This window comes from Thyridium curvatum (assembly GCF_004353045.1).
Source record: "Thyridium curvatum strain D216 chromosome Unknown NODE_5_length_802575_cov_81.998223, whole genome shotgun sequence".
Classification (NCBI taxonomy): Eukaryota; Fungi; Ascomycota; class Sordariomycetes; order Thyridiales; family Thyridiaceae; genus Thyridium; species Thyridium curvatum.
In genome coordinates, this window is record NW_022156760.1 from 663275 (window position 1) to 683760 (window position 20486).

A 20486-nucleotide genomic window follows, 5' to 3' on the forward strand; every position below is an offset into this window, starting at 1 on the left:
CTTGCAATGTTTCGGAAAAGAAATGAACAATTCGAGTTCTTGTCGAGGCTAGAATGCGAGGATATAGCAAGATTGACCGACTGCAAGAGCTTGGTTGCAGGCAGAAAAGATTATTGCGTCTGCAACACACCATCAGAGACCTCTGAGTTGAAGGTCCACACACTCTACCTTACTTACCTTAATGTTAGTGCTAGCTTCGTACGCTTGTCACTGCCTGGCGCAGCGAATTCATTACGACCGCCGACAGCTGGGAGGGTGCTGCGGAGAAGCTCCAGTGGGTCTCGCGGCCTGTATGCGGACTTGGGGTCTGCTGGAGCAAGGGACTTTGACTGCCGCCGGTGGAACTCATGCATTAACGCCGCCCGGAGCTTCACAAAGCCGGGTCTGGCTTGCAACTGTTAAGACGATATCCATCTTGCGACCAGTTCCGGCGGTATGGGCGCTATAACACTATCTCAGAACGGGGAAGGGCAATTGCATGATGTGATGGCAAATGTGGGCAGGCTCTCTCGGTCAAATACCTCAGAGGAGTACTTATATCTCAGAAAGGTTGTCTCAATCTACATGCCTCAACTTGAATCAGGTGCGATTCAACTTCTGGCATAAATAGCCTTCTGGTTCCTCTCTACACACTATCCTCTCCTCATACCACTCTTCAACTCCCCATTGAAGCTTCGATAAGATTGTTCGTTAACTTGCGTGCGGCCCAACACTTCCCTACGAATAACGCTTGCCTCCCTGTTAGCAAACAAAAGTGTGACCACGTTGAGCGGATACCCAGACACAGCATCATGACCACAGCAGCCGTGTTCGGATGCACCGGCCTCGTCGGCGGGCACATCCTGGCCACCGTCCTGGCCCACGACGCCTTCGCGTCGGTGTACACCATCTCGCGCCGCCAGCCCAAGGCCGGCGAGTCCTCGCCCAAGCTCCACGCCACCGTCGAGGCCGACAGCGCCAAGTGGGCGTCCGAGCTGTCCGCCCTCTCGCCCTTCCCGAGCACCGTCTTCTCCGGTCTGGGCACCACGCGCGCCGACGCCGGCGGCATCGCCAACCAGTGGAAGATCGACCACGACCTCAACGTCGAGGTCGCCGAGGCGGCCAAGGCCGGCGGCGCCAAGACCTTCGTCTTCATCTCCTCGGCCGGCACCAGGGGCCTGCTCAGCGGCTCCGTCCCGTACTCCAAGATGAAGGTCGGCGTCGAGGACAAGGTCAAGGAGCTCGGCTTCGACCAGGCCATCATCGTGCGCCCGGGCCTCATCCTGGGCGACCGGGAGAAGTCCAAGCCCGGGGGCTGGTTCTTCAACAGCCTGGCTCACGGCCTCGGCAGCATCGCCAGGGTCCTCCAGGACTCGTGGGCCGTGGAGGGCGAGTACATCGCCAAGGCTGCGGTCCATGCCGCGCTGCTGGCCGATCAAGGCAAGGCCCCGAGCAAGTACTGGGTTCTGGAGCAGAAGGACATTATCAGGCTGGGCAGAGACGAGTGGAAGGCCTGAGTAAGTTGAGCAGCCGGCCGTGTTGGGTCCATTCTTGTGAAGATCGAGGCGACGATCCGGCGTTTGTAGGATATCACGGTGGCATTTGAGTTGCATGTACATATACCCTGTTGGATTTCACTGGAGATTTTGGATTCCATCTAAGCGGAATCATAGTCAATCTACGCGGACCCATCCCAAAGCGTGGTCCTTCCATGTCAGCATCTTACACAAAGATCGCGGATAAGACGTGCATGAATGGAGACTGCTTTACAAGTCGAGAGGGTTGAGCTTCTGTGTGGGCGCATGGATTTGATGTTGCTGACAGAGCATCAATGATTCAAGGAAGATTTGACACTTTCTTCCCGAAGAAACCCACAGAAGATTCCGCACACACGACAGAACGCTCCCGGCGCACCATTATCGGCCCCACAACCCCTCCATCCAGTCACAGGCACGATAGCCTACCACAGAGACCATTGCGATTGATTCACAACCCGTTTCTTGATTGAGGTAGTTGGGCATGAATGTCACGACTAGCCTTACATACAATACAAGTACTCTCTCACTCATTAGATCGTAGAACACTAGACAACTCGCTTTTCCTGCTTCTGGTAGACCTAGTAAGTCCTCTCGCATTGGCTTGTCTCTTCCAACTCATCTCACCAAAGACCAGGCTCACACAACGGCAGCTGCCTCGTCCCCAACACACCCAGATCAGCTCAAGACACTCACATCCTCCAACACCATGGAGACAACCCGGCCCCTGATAGTAGGTCCCGAAGCCGGGCCAGAGCCGCCGTACCCTCTTCAGATGGAAGGCGACGTCATATCAGGATTCGGCCGCGGGTCAAAAGAGGTGAGCTCACTTGTCGTCCCCTACCTACCTCGGCCAAGTCCCACCCACCCGAGGCCTCAACTTGCATATGCTCGGGCAAAAAGAAAAAAGAGGAAGGGCACATGCAGCAAACAATCACAACGACTTGAAACCAGACTGACTGACACATGTCCAAACCCCTCGTTCTCCAACAAAACAGCTCGGCATCCCCACCGCAAACCTCCCCGTAGACTCGTCCGTCACGCCCTGGATCTCGGACGCCGCCTCGGGCGTCTACTTCGGCTGGGCGAGCCTGCACCTGCCCACCACCACCACCACCACCACCTCCTCCTCCTCCTCCTCGTCAGAGGGCGACCGGCGCTTCTCCCTGTACCCGATGGTCATGTCCATCGGCTACAACCCGTTCTACAAGAACACGGTGCGCTCAGCCGAGGTCCACGTCCTGCACAAGTTCGACGCCGACTTCTACGGCGCCCGCATGCGCCTGCTGATCCTCGGCTTCATCCGCGAGGAGAAGGACTACGAGGGCCTCGACGCCCTCATCAAGGACATCAACGTCGACTGCGACGTGGCGCGCAAGAGCCTCGACAGGGACGCCTGGACGCCCAGGGAGCTCGGGGCCAAGAAGGGCACCCTGGACGGCTCCTGGCTCGTGCGGGATCACCCCTGAGCAAGCAAGCTGGCCCCGGACGGGACTTGCGTCTTTGACAGGGCAGAGAGTGGGTTGGAGAGGCGCTCTTAGATGTGAATGGCGTATCTACTTGGAGCTCGGTGTTTACCAGTGATACACACACACACACACACACATACACTATTTAGACTCCTGGGATGGGGTGGGACAGGAACGATCCGAAATGAAATGAATAAATTCCTCTTTTTGGTCCGTCGACTCAAGCATGAATCTCATGTGGATGCAGTGTCAAATAATACTTGCCTCAGAGCGTTTCCATTTCAAGTGATAGACATCCGAAGCGTGTGCGAATTCGAGGAAGAAAAACCACCATGTTGTAGCCCAAACTCCCTTAAACCATATGAATATCCAAGACCTCCTCCCAATGCAATGTTGCCCCGAGATTCCGCATCTTAAAAATTCCAACCCAAAGAATACAGAACTAGACCGCGAGCTGGTGCGGTTCTTGGTTCGGGTAGTAGCAAGGTAAGAACTGGGGCAAGCGTCAGTACAGAGTTCCGCAACTTTCTTGTCGTATCATCCACGAGGTCACCGAGACTTACATTCATTACAATCATCATGGGTATATCAAAGGTGTCCCTCCGTATATGCCAGCAGTAGGTGCATTCCAGCTTGCCTCCGCGGGCAATCTTGGAAATGCCGTGCTCGCCATCTATCCTTGCAACTCTATTGCTCAATATGCCGGCCCGTATTTTTTGAGGCGACTCGTCAACACCATTGTCGCCGGGAGTAGTGCCAAGCAACTCTTGGGTACGGTACTTGAGCAGTCGACACTTGCGACGCACTGATCCTCGACTGTCACCAAAGGCGAGCTGCGCGTAATCTTCGTAGAACTCCACGACGCTTTCATCATCCATCAGCTCGGCAATAAACAGAGGCTGTGGCTTTCCTTCACTGGCTTTGATGGTCTCGGCATTGAGGCTCTTCAGTCTAGGGGTAGAAAGGCCAGCACGGCCAGACCCATCGTTGCTGACCGTGCCCGAGGTGAAGCCGGTGTTGACGTTCAGGTTCGGCTCCTTGCCCAACAGCACCTCCTTGGACCACCCCGTCAGAGCAGTGAATTCCTTGTTGACGGCTGCGATTTCGCCTGTTCGCCTGCACACTATGGCAGGGCTGGATGACTGCAGCATAAAGTCTTCGTATTCAAAGAGGCTGCGCTGGAAGCATTTCTCCATGAATACCAGGTCTTGGCTGTCCAGTGTTTTCGTACACGAGATGAAGGACGGGCGAATGCTGGATAGTGACTTGGCAATACGCAAGGTGTTGGCTTGCGAAAAGCGCGACTGAATCGAAGCGATGAGCCTGTGGAAGCCATTCACGTATCTGTAAGGCTCCGTGACCTTGTCGTAGATGGCTGAGGCATCCCGTCTCCGCTTGCCAAGGACGGCCTGAGGACCAATCTTTGTGCTGGTGACTGCCTTGGACTTTGTCGCACGAGGAGGGCCGGCTATCGATTTGGATGCGCCTGGAGTCCCAAAAGCAGTCGTTGGGGAGCCCTCGTACCCGAGATTGGTTGGTTGAGGGCTATTGTTCTCAGTGCTAGGGCTCTGGAGGCTTGTTGGACCTGCTGCAATGGCGTAAGCGTGAGGAAGCCCGTGCTGAAGGTTTCCTTGCGAGTATGGCCCGTTTGACGATTGGTCCAGACCGAGGAAGTCGTTAAGCATACCCGTATCATACACTTGTTGGTTGAGCCCGTTACCAAAAACATTAGCAGAATTGAAGCCCACATCTCCGACAGACGCCTGAGATATCGAAGGATCTCGAGGTGGCGTTTCCCCCGTGTTCCCGGACATATGTTGGAGCATGCTAAACTCCATAGCAGCATATTGACTTCCAAAGTTCAGGCCGTCGAGGTTGAAGTTGAAGAACGCCGGGTTACTGGGGTCCCAGGCGGGCGTAAAGTTGGACAGATCGCTTGCCGCCTGTGGTAATGAGATAGATCCCATCTGTGAGGTACTGGGGGCCCCGAACGACGGCGACACCGGCGACTGCTGCCCGGCAAATGGCATGTCCGGTAGTGTGGTCATGGGTGTTTGTGTCGAGGAAAAGACGGGAAACGCCGAAGACGTGTTGCCCTGTGAGAAGTAGGTGCCTACAGTAGACGAAGCCTCTGAGCCAGAATTCGATGGATGCCGGTGTCCATTAGGCCGGGTTGGGGTCGGTGTCGGATTGTAGTTTGGGCCCAGCACCGGGCGCAGGGCTTCAGGAGGCGCATCATGAAGATACTTGGCCTTCTTCCTGACGCCGTCTTGACAAGCGTCGGCGAGACCACGTTTGATGCATCTCTGACAAGGGCGTTCATCGCCTGGTGGTTAAGTTTAGCAGTCTATTATGATCAAGGATGCGGGGATATTCATATCCCAAACATGAAGGGGGGGTCATGCACATACCACAGGTCAAATGAGCTCTCTGGCAAGCAAAGCAGGCTCTCCGAGCCTTTTTCCTACGTGGCCGGAGAGGGTCTTTGGGGTCATACTTCTTCTTGACCTCTTCGGTGCCATCTGCACCTTCTGTCTTCAAATCACCCATTGTGTCGTCGTCGTCTTTGTGAATTGTGCCGTTCTCGTCGTACTCGTTCTCGTTCTCAGACATGGCATCTGAGACCTCGCCCATATTTGCGTCTATATCGCCCGGCATATTGTCTTAGTCTTATACAACATCCACGACCGGGGGTGAGCAAGAGAGCAAGACAGCTTTGCAAGCCAACTCGAGAGCTGCGCAACCACACCAAACTACCCTGGCAAGCAAAAGGTGCAACCAGGGGGGAGGGAGGGGGGCCCAGGTTGTCCGGGATGGTCCAGAAGAGGCGACTGCAGAAGAGCAGGCCGCCGTGCAGGCCAAATGCGGATGCGCAATATGCTGGGAGGAACTCTAACTGTGTGGAGTATCGTCCTGGGGGGAGGGGTGTTGCCGTCAGCCGGTCAGGACCGGATCAGCCAAGAATAGTTGCAGGGTAATGACGACGATAGGCGTGCAGGACACAATATTGGGAATGAGTACCTGTGCGCTTCCGGATGTCGAGATGCTGATCTTCAGGATATGGATGGGGGCAGGCAGGACTGGACTGGCGGCAGCCCGTCGTGCAGAGAGGAGAAGGGGAATGCGATTCACACAGTTTCGAGCCCGACTAGCGCTCTCGTATTCTTCAACGACAGATAGCTTCACAGTCCCCTTCGGGCCTCGCCAATGGGGTCAGGCCCGGTCGAGGGAGGGCTTGTTCTGTGCGACGTCGAGAGTCGCAGGGTGAAGTGTGAATTGAGGACCGGCCGTACCATGTACTAGGCGGTGTGGCAGGCCTCATGGGATCCTGACGGTGTCAGGTAGGGCAGCTAATTCCAGGTCGCAACTTCGAGGGGCCGGGACGAGGTGTGACTGTCGATGATAGGAGGACGCCCTTCTGCAGTCACCCGTCAGTTTATGCTTGTTCCACACCTTGAGCCGCCAAACCAGCACCTTGTATTCGGCGACCAAAAGCAGATGCGCAGCGATCTGAGGTGGCCGAGCAAGCACGCACGCGCGCACGAGACCGTGTTGCAAGCTGAGCTGGACCAGGGCGAGTGAGGTGAGTGGAGCGTCTCGGCACCTCCTCCTCGTGGTCTGGAGCACAGAAGCAGGCTTCTTCTCCCGTCACTCTGCCTCCGGCGGCTCGTCGACCCGTCCGCGATGTGATATTCAATGCAGCGACCGAGCTGTCAAGAGAGAGCGGAGCGGCGATTGGTCGTGGATCGAAACAAAAGCTCGCGCTGCCGTGCGTGCAAAGAGGCAGGGTGGGGCGACGACGTTTTTGCTTTTTTGCGGTCATATATCGGGACACCAGGTAAGCTCTGCAAGACGGATAGCCATTGTAATAGGCAATCTTAGAGTGGACAGACGGGAGCGAGACTAGGGAGGCCTTGTGTCGAAGTGCGCCACCAATTGGATTTGCGGGCAGGACGTGGTTGAGTCTCCTGCAGAAAGCGGAGAGAAGGGAGGAGGGTGTGTGTATGTGTGGAGAGAGGATGGATGACTGGACCTTTGGTGTTGACCGGGCTGAAGGAGGAGCGTGGAGGAGACCACTTCGGATTGCCGCTAAGGAAAGACTGGATGATCGAGACTCCAGTGGTCAGTCAACTTGCTGGAGGCGGCAAAGAGGTACCGACCGGGTTGGGCAGAGCGGGTGTGCACCTGGTTTATTAGGGGACTTTTTCGGGGGGGGGCAGCAGAGCCAAGCACAGCACCTGAAAATCCAATCCAGGGTACTGCACTCCACTGCCCAGCACGGCCGTGCGGGGCTTTTGAACGCTCTTCCCCCCCACTATTCCCTGCCTGCTGCTTGTGTTGGAGTAGCAACACACACGATGATTTGCTCATTTCATCAAGCTTCTGGGGCTTTGAATACATCTTACATGAGTGTATCCAATACATCCCGTATCTACCCGGAAAGTTGAGCCGATGCCCAAGGATGAAGCCCACACCAAGTACTTGGGACTTTGTCATGCCAACCCTTTTTGATGATCTTCAATGATGCCGGCGGTGATCACCTCACGGAACACCGCCTCATTCATCTGCGTACCCCTAAGTAGGTACAGTAGTGTGCATATCTACCTTACTTTACCTCAGGTAGTAATGCAAAGGCGGTTCATGGGTTAGCCCGTCGTTGCAGTGGATGGCTTGGACCGTTGTCGACCATCTTTTGTAAAGGGCTGCAGCCCCAAACCTTGGTTTGAAGATGAGGCGCAACTTTTAATAAATCATTTCCTCCTTGGAATCTCACCTAGTCTCGGAGTCGTGAGGCATCCCTTGTGTGTCTTGCAAAGAAGGTACTGTCGCCTCAAGCCAGCGGGCTTGTCCGATGAACAGGATTCCCCAATACAACGATACAACAGGTGGTGTCTGGGCGGCCAGCACCATTTGTAATAATGCTCCCCAACCAGAGAAAGCCGAAGAGACCAGCCAGATGTGGGTGGCTAGCACCAGCCAATAGGCCACAGGATCACACGGCATCCCGTAGACTCCATGGGCGTGCATTCCGGACCTGCTTGATTACGCAGGCCTGCTTGGGGACGAGAGGAAGATAGTAGGACTGCATGGGTCACAGGGAGGGGGACGGAGATCTCTGTTTCTGAGGGCGTCCAGCCGGCTTCACTCCGTGGCAAATTTCCTTCAGCTCGAATGAGATCAAGATCCTGGAGAGATCGCAAAATCGACGTGTCAGAAATCCAGGGAAAAGGCACTCAATTGATCCTGGGTCCGCTGCTGGTGGCTGGCTGGCTGTCGTCTCCCGTTCACGAACGGTTGCATCTGTACTGTGTCTCTCCTGGAAGATCACACTCCCAACGACACCATCATTCAGTCATCTTCAACGATCAGGATTGCGTCAGATCGGCCCTCTCCGGTCAGCTGGCACAGAAGATCCAGACGTGATTCAACTATCGGTTGGTGATAGAGCCGAATGGGGTTCCTTGTTTTATTCTGCGCTAGGTCCAGCCACGGCAACACAGCGTCGGGCTCTACTGTTCAACATGCTCGCAAAAACACCAGAGGTACGACCTCACGACACGATGTCGAACCTCGTATGCACCCATGCCTCCTCTATCGACCCTGCCTGACCGAGTCGTAGCCTTAGATACGTTCTACTGACGGTATGGCGACCGGTGGGCACGAGAGCCGACAGATCGAACCGCCTGATACGGCCTTGTGCAGTAGGAGTACGCACCTTCCCCGTGGAGTGCGGTTTCACGCATGAAGCTCTCCTTCCTGCATGGATGAGGGGTTCAAGCTTTCGTCGCAAAGCGGCTGTGAGCTCGTATCCTTTTCCCATACTTGAAAAAGATGAACGGGAACGGCAGCATGGCCACAGCCAGGAACGCCAAGAGAGACGTGGCCCATTGGTATCCAAGTTTCTCATACATCTGAAGACCGAACAGTGGAAATGCAGCTGTCCTCATCAATTAGCATCGCAATTGTCGTGGTATCAGGGGGGCTCCTCATCTCTCTGTCACCGGTCTCTCGAACAAGCAGGTAGACATGCACAGAGAGCTGGATGTCTGAGATGTGCATTTGCGTACTTACCCGCAAAGATGCAGCGCACGAAGGCATTGGCCGCCAGCGCACTGGCTGCATAGAGCTGGTAGGTGTCGACCTAGTAGGCTCGAGTCAATCTCGGATTCAGACCAATCCACGGCCAAAGCCTTGGAAGGCTAATCTCTGCAGTGTCCTGTTTCGGCCACAGCACAGCTGCCCGCCGTCGGTGGGACAGCATGGCAGGAAGGGGGAAGTACAACTTACAAAGAAAGTGAAGATGCCGCTGAAGGCGAGGATCGTCCTGCAAAGGATCAGTCAACATTTCGGTGCCCCAAACGGCTGTCTGCATGGGGCGGCTGCAGCTACCACCCCAACGCATGCACAGAAACCCAAAATGCAATGTCGTGGGGGCGACGCAAATGAACGCAGTCAATTATTGTGTGATCAACGCCGCATAACCAGGCGATCTTGCTTCAGGGGGGATGGGATTGGGCTGGCAGATTGAACCCAGGACATCATGCGATTTTGCGGTCTGCAAGGGGCGGCAGAGGACCGGGTGCACCTGCCCTCGTGTCCAACTAGCAATCTGAACCAGCGGCAAGCCCAGCTATAGCTCCACCAGGCCGCATATCTTGGGGCCATCTGGCGGGCCCAGCCTGGCCTGGTGGCTTGAGGCAGTCACTTGAAAGCACTCGCAGGGCAGAGAGAGAGCAAATCTCTCGGAGAGGTGATCCAAAGGACCACAACAAGAGACGACATGCAAACGAGGCCAGAGATGAAGGTAGAAAGGGGGGGTTGGATGATCTACTTACCCAGCAGCAAATATGCCTGCTCCAATGATGGGAAGGATCCAGTGAACACTGGCATATGTTGTCCAGCCGAACCAGAAGAGCCCGATAGGGACGAGAAGGGCTCCGAACATGACGGATGGTAGACGGTACTCTGGCTCGGTCGCACCCTTGACCCCCGTCTCCTGCTCTCTCTTCTCGATAAGCCGCTGACGGATACGATTCCAAAGAGGGAACGTAAGGGTAGCAAGCATCATGCCCACGAGCAATCCCAGGAAGGTCAGCCCGATTTGCCACAGGTTGAACCCATGGTTCGACTGGAAGACCAAGGGGAAGGCTCCGAAGAACAGGTAAAGAATACCGAGGAGGACGGCTGAGTACACGTCGAGGCACACGCATATCGGCTCCCAAATGAGAAGTTGGAATGGCCGCAATGTTGCGAGGCCGACTGTCCTGGCGATAGACTTGTGCGATTTCTCAATGGGGGCCTTCCACCGGTCGTCGCCCGTATCGTGCCTCAGCTTTCTAGCCTTGTTGCGCAACAGCACGGGGTCTAGTCATTTTCACACGCATCAGTAGGTGTCTTCGTTGTGAACCACAGAGATCTCTTCCAAGTGATCGTAGACTGAGAGAACATGAAATGAATCTGGATGGCGACTTACGATACGTCTCTGGCACAAAAAAGAACAGCCCCAAGAAAAGTAGGAACCCCCATATGATGAGAATGTAGTGCGTCCACCGCCAGTTGACATGATAATTGACGAAGCCGCCAATCAAGGGGCCCATCGAAGGTCCCGCGAAGGGAGCCATGGTGAAGACAGACATCGCTGCTTGCATCTCGTGTGGGTTAAAGAGATCGCCAACTGTGCCGCCAGCAACGGACAAGAACGCGCTTCCTGTAAACCCCTGGAAGAAGCGCGCAATGAGCATAGTTTCGATGTTCTGAGCCACCGCGGACGGGATCAGCCATATGACAAACAACGCGAACGAGACGAGATAAATTGGCCGTCGCCCAAAGAACTCGCTGAGCGGACTCCACATGGGGCCGAAGGCGATGCCTAGGACGAAGGTCGACAGACCCAGCGTGGCGACAATTCTCGAGCTACCGAACTCGGCATTCATTTGCGTGTAGGTTGCCGTGTAAATAGAACTCGCGTTTGTACTACAGGCCATCGGTCAGCTCGGTGCCGTCTCCGGCTATTGTACCACCTCCGATGGTTCGGACCTCCGAATCCGACCGGAGGGCTTGGCAGACTTACACGGCAAAGCATCCAAAAGAGGTAATAAATACAATGAACCACTTCCGCGCCTTTGTCATGCTTCGAGGGTTCATCGGGTCGTTGTCGCCATCATCCCATCCCACCTCGTAGGGGTCCTTGGGTGGCGTGCCGTTTGCTGTGGGTATCATGGCCGGCTCCGGTTCCTGAGCCTCAATGTCTGTCGTATCGGCCGGAAAGGACACCTCCCTCCTCAAGGTAGAGGAGGAAAGTTGTGATTGAGAATCGTCCTTTTCACCATACATTTTGTTCATTTCGCTTGACGGCACTGAGCCGGAGGGAGCCGCGCTCTTCTCAATGTCTGATTCGGCCATGTCGAGAGCTGTGGTGCTTTGCGAAGTTGGTCTCTGTCCTTCGACCCGGGGCAATGGAAAGAAGAGAGCAGTCGACCAGCCTCTTATACGCGCGATGGAACTCTTCGCGGAGCTCCCGGCGGCATGTTCATCGAGTCACAGTCACAGTCCTTGGACAAATCCGAAAGAAAACAGACGCCCTGGCCATTATCTCCGACCGTGAACCCATCCAAAACAACCAAAGGCAAAGATACGGATAAGTGCACTGGGGCTCCATTACCTCACTGTCCCCACAAGCCCATTATTCAGCGGGCTTTTTGCGCCCGGGATATCATCATCCCTCCTAAATAGCGACCAAGCGTCGCATCGAGGCGTGACAGCTGCACCTGGAAACGTTGATCAGGCCAATGAGCGGCCCGAATTTGGCGGCCGACGGCGGGAGTGGAGCAGGCCGCCGTCACTTTGTCAGTACCTAGGTAGGGAATAAGTCGGTCTTAAGTCTCCTAGCTTGATGCTAAATGTGTGAATGAATGCGCGAGGAGCCGAGACTAAGGGTCGCACGTCATGTCAAAGATCATGTAATCAGTGTTCTAAAGCTTCGTCCACTCTAGTCCCACTGATGAGCAAACGCATTGGTAAGTTCTTACGTGTAGTTGTCTCGACATCAAGTGTATTTGCAAGATGACAAAACAGCAGTGCTAGCATCCGTAGATTCGGCGTTGAACGAGAGGAACTCTCTCAAAAGCGCCGGAGTGAGCAATGGCTTTGGAGTGACTGATTATCTGCTCATAGCAGCTTTATTCTCTATATACTGTCATTAAAGGCATTGCCAACCCCAGTCGTCTTCTCGTACATGCTTTCGTCGTGTCTTTGGAAGTTCCCTGTACATTGAAATTCACAAACTCCATTGGCCATGCATATGTATGTACCCTATGCACCTCGAGATCCTGTCATCCAACCCCTGCCCCCATCTCGCCCGTCAGTACGTCTCTGGCAAATCCCCAAAGTCCGGAATCTGGCTCAGATCGCAATTGAAATCCCTCTCCCAGGCCTTCGTAGGCAAGATGCCAGCCGCCATGCCTTGCTTGTAGGACCACTGCGCCGAGCCGCCGGTGCTAGACTCCGTGTCCCATGTCCAGTAGAACCAGCCCCAGCCCTTCTCGAAGGAGTACATCTGCGCCTCGGCAAACATCTTGAGGAACTTCTTGTACGAATTGCCGTACCGGCTGGCGTCGCCGTTGGCCTGGTCACACGAACACTGCGAGTTCTTGGTCGGGCAGCGCGGCGTCAATACGTTCAGGCTGGGGTCCCCAATGTCGTACGTTCCGGTCCAGCGATTGCCCTGTCCCACGTTGGTGAGCATGGGCCGGCAGTCCGTGTCTGCCTGGGACCACTCCGCCACCAAGGTAGGCCCGAAGCCCGTGGCTGTGTTCATGCTCTGCTCGGTTTGCTGCGTCCAGCCAGAGCACGCGTACTTGATCTTGTCGGCGTGCGTGTATACGATCTGATTCGTGTTGAAAATGACATACTGGTGTACGTCGAGCGCCAGGTTGTTGTTGTTGGGCTGACCTTTCCACTTGCCAAGCCCCATGAAGCCGTCGCCAAAAACGACAATGGCATCCTTGATACCATTCTTCCGAACCATGCTAGCAACATCTTGAGTCCAGCTCATGACTTCCGACACAGGCAAGAAGGTCATTCGCGGCTCATTGGCCAAGCCATAGTGGGTGATGATGTTCTTGTAACGGTCCTGCGCGAAGAACTGGGAGAGGCGGTCATGAATCTCGACCGACCTCTTCACGTTCAGCGCACCATCGGTCCCGTTCATCCACCCGATGGCGCCCTGTTTGCCGCTGTGATTCCAGCCATTTTGACTGCCCGGAAGGCCGTGCAGATCCAGGTTAATGCGCAGCCCGTATTTCCTCGCCCATTCGATGCCTCGAAGGAGATACCTCCAAGAAGTCCTGAACAGATACGGATCTCCTTCATACACTTCCACGGCCCAGTACGAATAGGGGATGCGGACGTGATCGAGTCCAGCATTCGCTATGTCGGCGAACGTCTTCTCGGTGACAAAAGTCGCATAATGCTGTTCAAGCTTATCGGCGCATTGATCACCGAGATGTTTACACAGGGTCCACTCGTCAATGATGCCGAGCTTCAAGTCGTAGTTGAATAATGAAGGCGTGATGAACGGTTCCAGTGATAGCCAGCCCCCAACATTCACACCCCGGGCTGGAGTGGTGGCGTACGAACCCCACGGCTTGTTGATAGGGGGCACGCGGCTGTTGGGAGCCTTGGAGTCGTCCCATTGTGTAAAGAGACCCATAACCGGAAGATTGCCGACGAGCTGATCGGTATAGGTGAGATTGAAGCCTGTCGTATCTTTCCACTTGAACGGATTCAGCCAGGCGGGAGCATCCGCGGGAATACTGCTCGGTGACACCTTTCCGATATCAGAGCTACCGGAGTTGGAACTGGAATCATTGGACTTCTTTTGACTGACGACAACGGCGACGATGATGATAACCAGTAAAACGACGCTCACCACCCCGATGATTATCCCTAATTCTAGTCAGCCTGTTGCCCATAGGTCAGTTGAGTGCAGGAACATGTTAGCTTACATAGCCGTTTGTTCTTCCACCTGCTTGGTGGCGTCTCATAGATGCCCTCTTTTTCGAGGCTATCCCAACTTGCGCCGCCGCCGCGGATGCCTCGAAGTTCCCGTCCCCTCCCTTCTTCGACCATTGCTCCGCTCACCACTCTCCTCTTCTTACTCTTGTGATGTCTCCTGGGCTTCTCGACTACTACCCTCTCGACCTCGCGGTAGTCATCGCGGGATACTTTTGTCCGTCTGGCGTCTCTCCTCCGGTCTCGGTCTCGGTCTCTGTCGCGTTCTGCGTCCTGAGTGCGTCGTCGCTCCCTTTCTCTCTGCCTCTCCCTGTCGCGGTCCCGGTCTCTGGGCCGAGAAGCAGACGGCCGCGCATTCTGTGCGTTCAGCTGAGCAAGAGCATCAGCCGAGAGTGTGTGCGCGCTGCCGCCCGATTTCGCCCCCTCCGAGGATGATGCAGCTCTCCGGGCCGTTGAACTGCGTTTCCGATGCTGGTGTTTTCTGGTTCCTGACTCCCGATGCCGCTGCGACGGCCGAGCACTCTCCCGCGGCGCCATGGGGATCCTGATGAAATAGGCGCTATCATGCAACGATGAAGAATGGAATGTGCAATGTCTCACTTGATTTCCAGACTAGATACGTCACGATAGCCACGACATCCTCATGCAAATGTCCCACTGTATTTCCCTGTTTGTCGAGATTTGGTTGTTGACGGGGCAACAATCTAATCGCCGATCGCTGGTGCGCCTCGCACGCTAGCTGACCCCAGATTCTTGATGGCCGGCTGGATGCGGCGTTGGGCTTATCACACCGCGGGGAGCCGGTGGAAGCCGACCGGCCGGCTTTACGACTTCGTCCCTCACAAACCTCACCTTCCTTTTCTCTCTTCTCCGTTCGTGTCTGTCTTTCCCCGTCACGCATCGAAAGTGCCGCAAAGATATATCGAGATCCAACGTCTTTTACGTGCCGAAATGAGTGCGTCAAGTGGTAGACTCAACTCGGTAGGCCGCATGGCCAAGACGGCGCTGGCGCCCTCCAGACCTTCTTGCGCGGCGCCTCTTCGATGCCTCCTTCCTGCTCTCAAGGTTCCAGCGAGACGATACTCGACGCATCCGCCAAATGCCAAGTTGAATCTGCCGGTCGACTACTCCGAGATGCCTCTTCTGGCTCACACCAGCAAGACAGCGCTAAGCAACCCAGAGCTTCCGCCAGAGGTGCAGAATGGGACGGCCAAGAAGATGAACCTCTACCAGGCTGTCAATGACGCGCTCTCGACCGCATTGGCAGAAGACGAAAACGTCCTTCTTTTTGGAGAAGATGTCGCGTTCGGTGGCGTCTTTAGATGTTCAATGAAGCTCGCTGAGAACTTTGGCGGCGACAGGGTATTCAACACTCCGTTGACAGAACAGGGAATCCTAGGGTTTGCAGTCGGGCTGGCAGCCGAGGGTATGAGGCCAGTGGCAGAGATCCAGTTCGCCGACTATGTGTTCCCAGCATTTGATCAAATAGTCAATGAGGCGGCCAAGTTCCGGTACAGAGAAGGCACCAATGGCAGGCATGTGGGCGGCTTGACCGTCAGAATGCCGTGCGGAGCTGTTGGACACGGCGCGCTCTACCACACGCAATCTCCGGAAGCCTTGTTCTCACACACACCAGGTCTACGAGTGGTAATGCCACGGTCTCCACTCCAGGCCAAGGGCCTTCTTCTCGCCGCAATTCGAAGCAACGACCCGGTCATTTTCATGGAACCTAAGATCTTGTATAGAGCGGCAGTGGAACAAGTACCGACTGCAGCATACACCTTGCCTCTATCAAAGGCAGAAGTGCTCAAGGAAGGGAAAGACTTGACCGTCATCACCTATGGCCAGCCAGTATATACTTGCATGGACGCAATTCGCAAGGCTGAAGAGGCTTTTGGCGGATCAATCGAACTTATTGATCTGCGGACGGTCTATCCTTGGGACAAGGAGACCGTGTTCAAGAGTGTGCAAAAGACCGGGAGGTGTGTGGTGGTCCACGAGGCCCAGTTCAACGGCGGTATCGGTGCAGAGGTAGCTGCGTCCATACAGGGCGACCATGAGACATTTATCCGGCTCGAGGCGCCCGTCCAAAGGGTAACCGGGTGGGATATCCCAACGCCGCTCGCCTATGAGCAGTTCAACATACCTACCATTGCGAGTAAGTCAACATTCACCACGAGTATTTTCTAAGGGAAGACTACTAACCTCCAAAAGGGATATTTGACAACATAAAAAAAGTGATGAATTACTGAAATGTAGACAAGCTGGAACGACAGGGAGGGAAACGGCTAGTGCAATCGACTCAATAGACTTCCTACGTAATAGCCTTCATAACTCGATATATATCCATGTATATAGAGGGTCAAATGAAAGAATAGATATTGAAAATTGCTCCGGATGGGCCCTGACCACTTATACCTAGGAAATGTATAACAGTCATAATAGTAGCGATCTTGCGTGCTTTGAGGTTGATGTCGAGTGTGGTGTTTCGTTGAATATTGAAAAGCACTTTGGCAGAGTTCCGGTTTCCACCTGGTGTGTTTCAAGGTCGAGGCGCGGCCCGCCAGCAGCTGGCGTGTGCTCCCCCTCCACCTCCAGGCCCCTTTGAGCGACTTGTTTTCAGGTGCAAGTTGAGAGCGCACTAGGAGCTGCTTGCTAGCGAGTCCCTGCTAAAAGTTGTGCTGTTCGATCATCCCGCGGCCCATAAAAAGCTCTGGAAAGAGACTAGCAGGGGGAGGGTAAATAGTAAATACAGTGGAGCCATCGGACCTCAAACCCAGCACAAAACCCCGCAAGGTGGCATAAGAAGAGTCATACCCTTGGTATCACCAAACCCGCCAAAACATCCCACGCTTGGATGGAGGACAAACCAAGTGTCTCCCAACCGTCCCCAGCATCGTCCGAGCCACCGCTTTCATCATCACAGACACGCCCCAGTCAGGAGTTTCTCTTCAGCCCCCGGCCCGCGACACAAGCCCCCAGCGACTCTAACCTGGATCCTGCGTTGAATCACACGCCATGCCGCCCAGATCAGAGGTCACATATTTTGGTGCAGGACCAGGCCCACTGCCCACCGACGTTCTCGAGGACGCTGCCCAGGCCTTGCTCAACTTCAACGACACGGGCCTAGGGCTTGCCGAGCACTCTCACCGCTCTGCCCTAGCCACGAAGATTATTAACGATGCGAAAGCCGACCTATCATCCTTCCTTGATATCCCAGATAACTATGAGATCATCTTTTTACAGGGCGGTGGCTCTGGAGAGTTCTCTGCCATGGCTTATAACTTTGCTGGCGCCTGGGTTGCTCGCAAACACAAGGAGCTGGGCTCAAATGATAGCTCTATCCAGGAGCTCAAGTCAGCTGTTCAGGACTTAAGGATGGACTATATCATCACCGGCGGCTGGTCACAAAAGGCAGCGGCTGAAGCTGAGCGACTCTTTGGCCCTGAGCATGTGCATATTGCAGCTGACAGTCGCAAGACGAACAACGGCAAATTTGGCACGATTCCTGACGAGACTACCTGGGATCTATCTCGTGATAGTGCTATGGTATACCTATGCGACAACGAAACGGTCCATGGTGTTGAGTTTCCGCGATTCCCGAAATGTCTTGAGCCACGGCCTGATGGGGGGCCGATTGTTGTTGCTGATATGAGCTCGAATATTCTATCCAGAAGGATTCCTATTCAGAATTACGCGGCTATTTTCTTCGGCGCTCAGAAGAATCTAGGGTGTGCTGGGATCACTGTTGCCGTGATTAAAAAGGACTTCCTACCGCAGCCGTCTGCAACTTTGATGAGACAACTGGGGCTACCGATACCGCCTCGCATCTTCGAGTTTGAGACAATTGCCAAGAACAACAGCCTCTATAACACACTGAGCATCTTTGAGTAAGTGCCCTCTTCCAAGCAAAGCATTCTGAAGCTGATCAAGAGATCTATAGTGTGTACATTGCAGGCCAGGTTCTCAGAAGACTATTGCTCCAGCACCCTGATAAGGTCCGAGGGCAGGAGGCTGCATCTGAGCAGAAGGCTCAACTTATCTACAAAACCCTCGAAGAGTATCCTGGTGTCTATCATGTCATTCCCGACAAGTCAGTGCGATCACGAATGAACATCTGCTTCAACATCACAGGGGGCGATGCTGCCGAGGAAGAGTTCCTGAAACAGGGTATTGCCTGTGGGCTCACTGGACTAAAGGGTCACCGTGATCTGCGAGGAATCCGAGTAAGCAATTACAACTCGGTTACTTCCGAAGGCATGGCGAAACTGGCCAACTTCATCGGCACTTTTGCTGCGTCTCACGGGGGAAAATGAGAGGTCCGTGGCGTGAGTTGGCTACACGATAGGAGGTCACCTTAAGACCATAACCAGGCGCTTACTCAATTGAGGCGGCGCTGTGAATCAAAAGCTATCCTTGAACTTATTTGCTCTTCACAAGCTGATTGACCTCTCTGATATCATATACACCTGGGGGTTTGGCTGGTATCTGGCCTGGTATGGGCATAGGGCAGTCACCCAGATGCTCCAATCATGAAAGGCTAGCCGCTGGCAAACGTCGTAACGTCGTGGTCGCGGACGGCTCGTTGTGCACAGGACATCTCTACAGTTTACACGAGCAACTGAACAACGGCGGTGCCAACATCGTCAAGAGCGCTCACCAGGAGTAACAGTAGAGGTCAAGTCAGTCTTCATGAGGGCCACCCTTTGCTTTCGGCCCTAATTTGGTCACCATCTGTGACATCTTTTGCGGCTGATGAGGTACATGCATCCTCGGCACTCGGAAAGGAGTCGGCGGTCTCGTGAGGGCCAGCGCACCGCCGTGATGGTCAAAAAATGACGTGTCGATAAAGCTTCTTGGGCGGCGAGGCATACGTCGCTGGCGACATGCTAAAACTGAAGAGAAGTGTACCTGGTAAATAAGGTCACGTGATTGAGAATGTCCAATCAGGAACCGGGACCATCGACCCCAAACACATGGAATAGCAACCTGCTGCCGATCTGGCAGAGCCGCATTCGACCTCGTCCTTCTTGCAAACTTGACCCTGATAGAAAGAGGCATTTTTGAGGATTGGAAAGCCATGCCGAACGCAGTGCAGATTGTGTCATCCTTTGTGGAGGGCGCTCCTCCCGGCGAGGTAAGTTGGAAAGCTCCGCGTCTCCCCCGCTCCCTTAGCTGACAACCTACTGCTGTAGCTTGCAGATGTTGTCGCAGGTCAATATACTCCCACACGCCCTCATCGGTTTCTAAACACCGGTCTAACATTCGATCGATAGACATCAAGAGCCTGAACAGTGGCCTTGTCTCCGAGCTCGGTCCCGCCTTCAAGAAGTACAACGAGGAACAGTTCACGACGGTGAAGCTTCCCGGAGCCAGCCAGCACGTCATTGTTAGTTCGCACAGCGCCCTTGGAGGCGACCGCTATTACGATACCGAAGGCTCAACAAGCTTCGCCTTCAACCATGAGACGCAAAAGGCCAGCGCGGTCGAGAGCCATGTGCTGTCCGGCCCACAGGCCGAACTTGCGTAAGTCGCCAGCACCGAACAGCGCTGGGCTGAAAGAGTTGACTGTAGACTTTCTGACATTGGTGTGTTTTGCAGCAAATACACATTGAAGAGCTTGGCTCCTTACGTCAAGGAGCATTTTTCTAATGCTGCCTACGGTGCCTACCCTATCGAGAACGACGAGAGGCTCGCGATCATCATTGTTGCCAACAAATACAGTCCAAACAACTTTTGGTGGGAACTTCCCCCGCCTGATGATGCTCAGCATGAGCATTGACAGCCTGCTAATGTTCTGCTGCTAGGAATGGTCGTTGGCGCTCGCTATACATCTTCAATCCGAGCTCGGGAAGCTTCGAGGGTTCTATCAAGGTCGACGTGCACTACTATGAAGATGGCAACGTTCGTCTCCTGACAGAGAAGCCCGTAACGGCTTCCATCAGCTCGGGTACGGGGGCCGGCATCGTAAAGGAGATTGCAGCGGCGGAGAAGAGATACCAGGAGGAGCTGAACAAAGGGTTCACCAACCTCAGTGAAGGAGCTTTCAAGGGGCTAAGGAGGCAGCTGCCAGTCACGCGTCAAAAGATCGAGTGGGATAAGGTAGCAAGCTACCGACTCGGCCAAGATATCGGTGGCGGCAGCTCAAGGCGATGATGGGGTTAGCGGTGTGATGATGTCTGAAATCCTTTAAGCACAAAGAAATGCCCGCTGTGGGCATGGTTTGCAGCACAGGGTAGAGAACGGCAAGACAGGCGGATAGATGCCGCCGAGATATCCAGGTCAATGTGCCGGCCCTTGTGTGAAGGCGAGAGACAGGTCGTGAAGTTCAGCGCTACAGTAATACCCAAATTCTATGATCAGCCTGGAACGTCTGTGTTGCGACGTGTCTCCCGGGAATACGCATCCCATAAGATGGGTCTCCTGTTCGATTGTGGTGCATATCGAATTGTAAGGTCTACGGAGTAGTGTGAGGTGAGAGGCATGTTTG

General features: G+C 54.6%; 7 protein-coding genes across 7 annotated transcripts; 4 read left to right on the forward strand and 3 right to left on the reverse strand.

Moving 5' to 3' along the window:
- Nucleotides 1-791: 791 nt before the first annotated feature.
- Nucleotides 792-1496, forward strand: E0L32_001426 (uncharacterized protein; the record flags this gene model as incomplete). The annotated part of the gene is made up of 1 exon (XM_031135504.1): nucleotides 792-1496. One exon carries the CDS (start codon nucleotides 792-794, stop codon nucleotides 1494-1496), a length of 705 nt encoding a protein of 234 aa, XP_030991940.1.
- A 727-nt stretch (nucleotides 1497-2223) lies between these two features.
- E0L32_001427 (uncharacterized protein) lies at nucleotides 2224-2983 on the forward strand (the record flags this gene model as incomplete). The annotated part of the gene is made up of 2 exons (XM_031135505.1): nucleotides 2224-2334; nucleotides 2513-2983. 2 exons carry the CDS (start codon nucleotides 2224-2226, stop codon nucleotides 2981-2983), a joined length of 582 nt encoding a protein of 193 aa, XP_030991941.1.
- A 442-nt stretch (nucleotides 2984-3425) lies between these two features.
- Nucleotides 3426-5617, reverse strand: E0L32_001428 (uncharacterized protein; the record flags this gene model as incomplete). Its single annotated transcript, XM_031135506.1, has 3 exons — nucleotides 3426-3476; nucleotides 3547-5309; nucleotides 5395-5617. 3 exons carry the CDS (start codon nucleotides 5615-5617, stop codon nucleotides 3426-3428), a joined length of 2037 nt encoding a protein of 678 aa, XP_030991942.1.
- Nucleotides 5618-8757: 3140 nt separating this feature from the next.
- Nucleotides 8758-11386, reverse strand: E0L32_001429 (uncharacterized protein; the record flags this gene model as incomplete). The annotated part of the gene is made up of 6 exons (XM_031135507.1): nucleotides 8758-8921; nucleotides 9056-9125; nucleotides 9272-9308; nucleotides 9820-10348; nucleotides 10458-10957; nucleotides 11055-11386. 6 exons carry the CDS (start codon nucleotides 11384-11386, stop codon nucleotides 8758-8760), a joined length of 1632 nt encoding a protein of 543 aa, XP_030991943.1.
- Nucleotides 11387-12344: 958 nt separating this feature from the next.
- E0L32_001430 (uncharacterized protein) lies at nucleotides 12345-14533 on the reverse strand (the record flags this gene model as incomplete). The annotated part of the gene is made up of 2 exons (XM_031135508.1): nucleotides 12345-13930; nucleotides 13990-14533. The coding sequence occupies 2 exons, from the start codon at nucleotides 14531-14533 to the stop codon at nucleotides 12345-12347; spliced, it is 2130 nt and encodes a 709-aa protein (XP_030991944.1).
- A 414-nt stretch (nucleotides 14534-14947) lies between these two features.
- On the forward strand, nucleotides 14948-16186 carry E0L32_001431 (uncharacterized protein; the record flags this gene model as incomplete). Its single annotated transcript, XM_031135509.1, has 1 exon — nucleotides 14948-16186. One exon carries the CDS (start codon nucleotides 14948-14950, stop codon nucleotides 16184-16186), a length of 1239 nt encoding a protein of 412 aa, XP_030991945.1.
- Nucleotides 16187-17014: 828 nt separating this feature from the next.
- On the forward strand, nucleotides 17015-20152 carry E0L32_001432 (uncharacterized protein; the record flags this gene model as incomplete). The annotated part of the gene is made up of 9 exons (XM_031135510.1): nucleotides 17015-17886; nucleotides 17940-18222; nucleotides 18437-18492; nucleotides 18536-18661; nucleotides 19004-19133; nucleotides 19192-19210; nucleotides 19273-19522; nucleotides 19598-19735; nucleotides 19804-20152. The coding sequence occupies 9 exons, from the start codon at nucleotides 17015-17017 to the stop codon at nucleotides 20150-20152; spliced, it is 2223 nt and encodes a 740-aa protein (XP_030991946.1).
- Nucleotides 20153-20486: the final 334 nt, after the last annotated feature.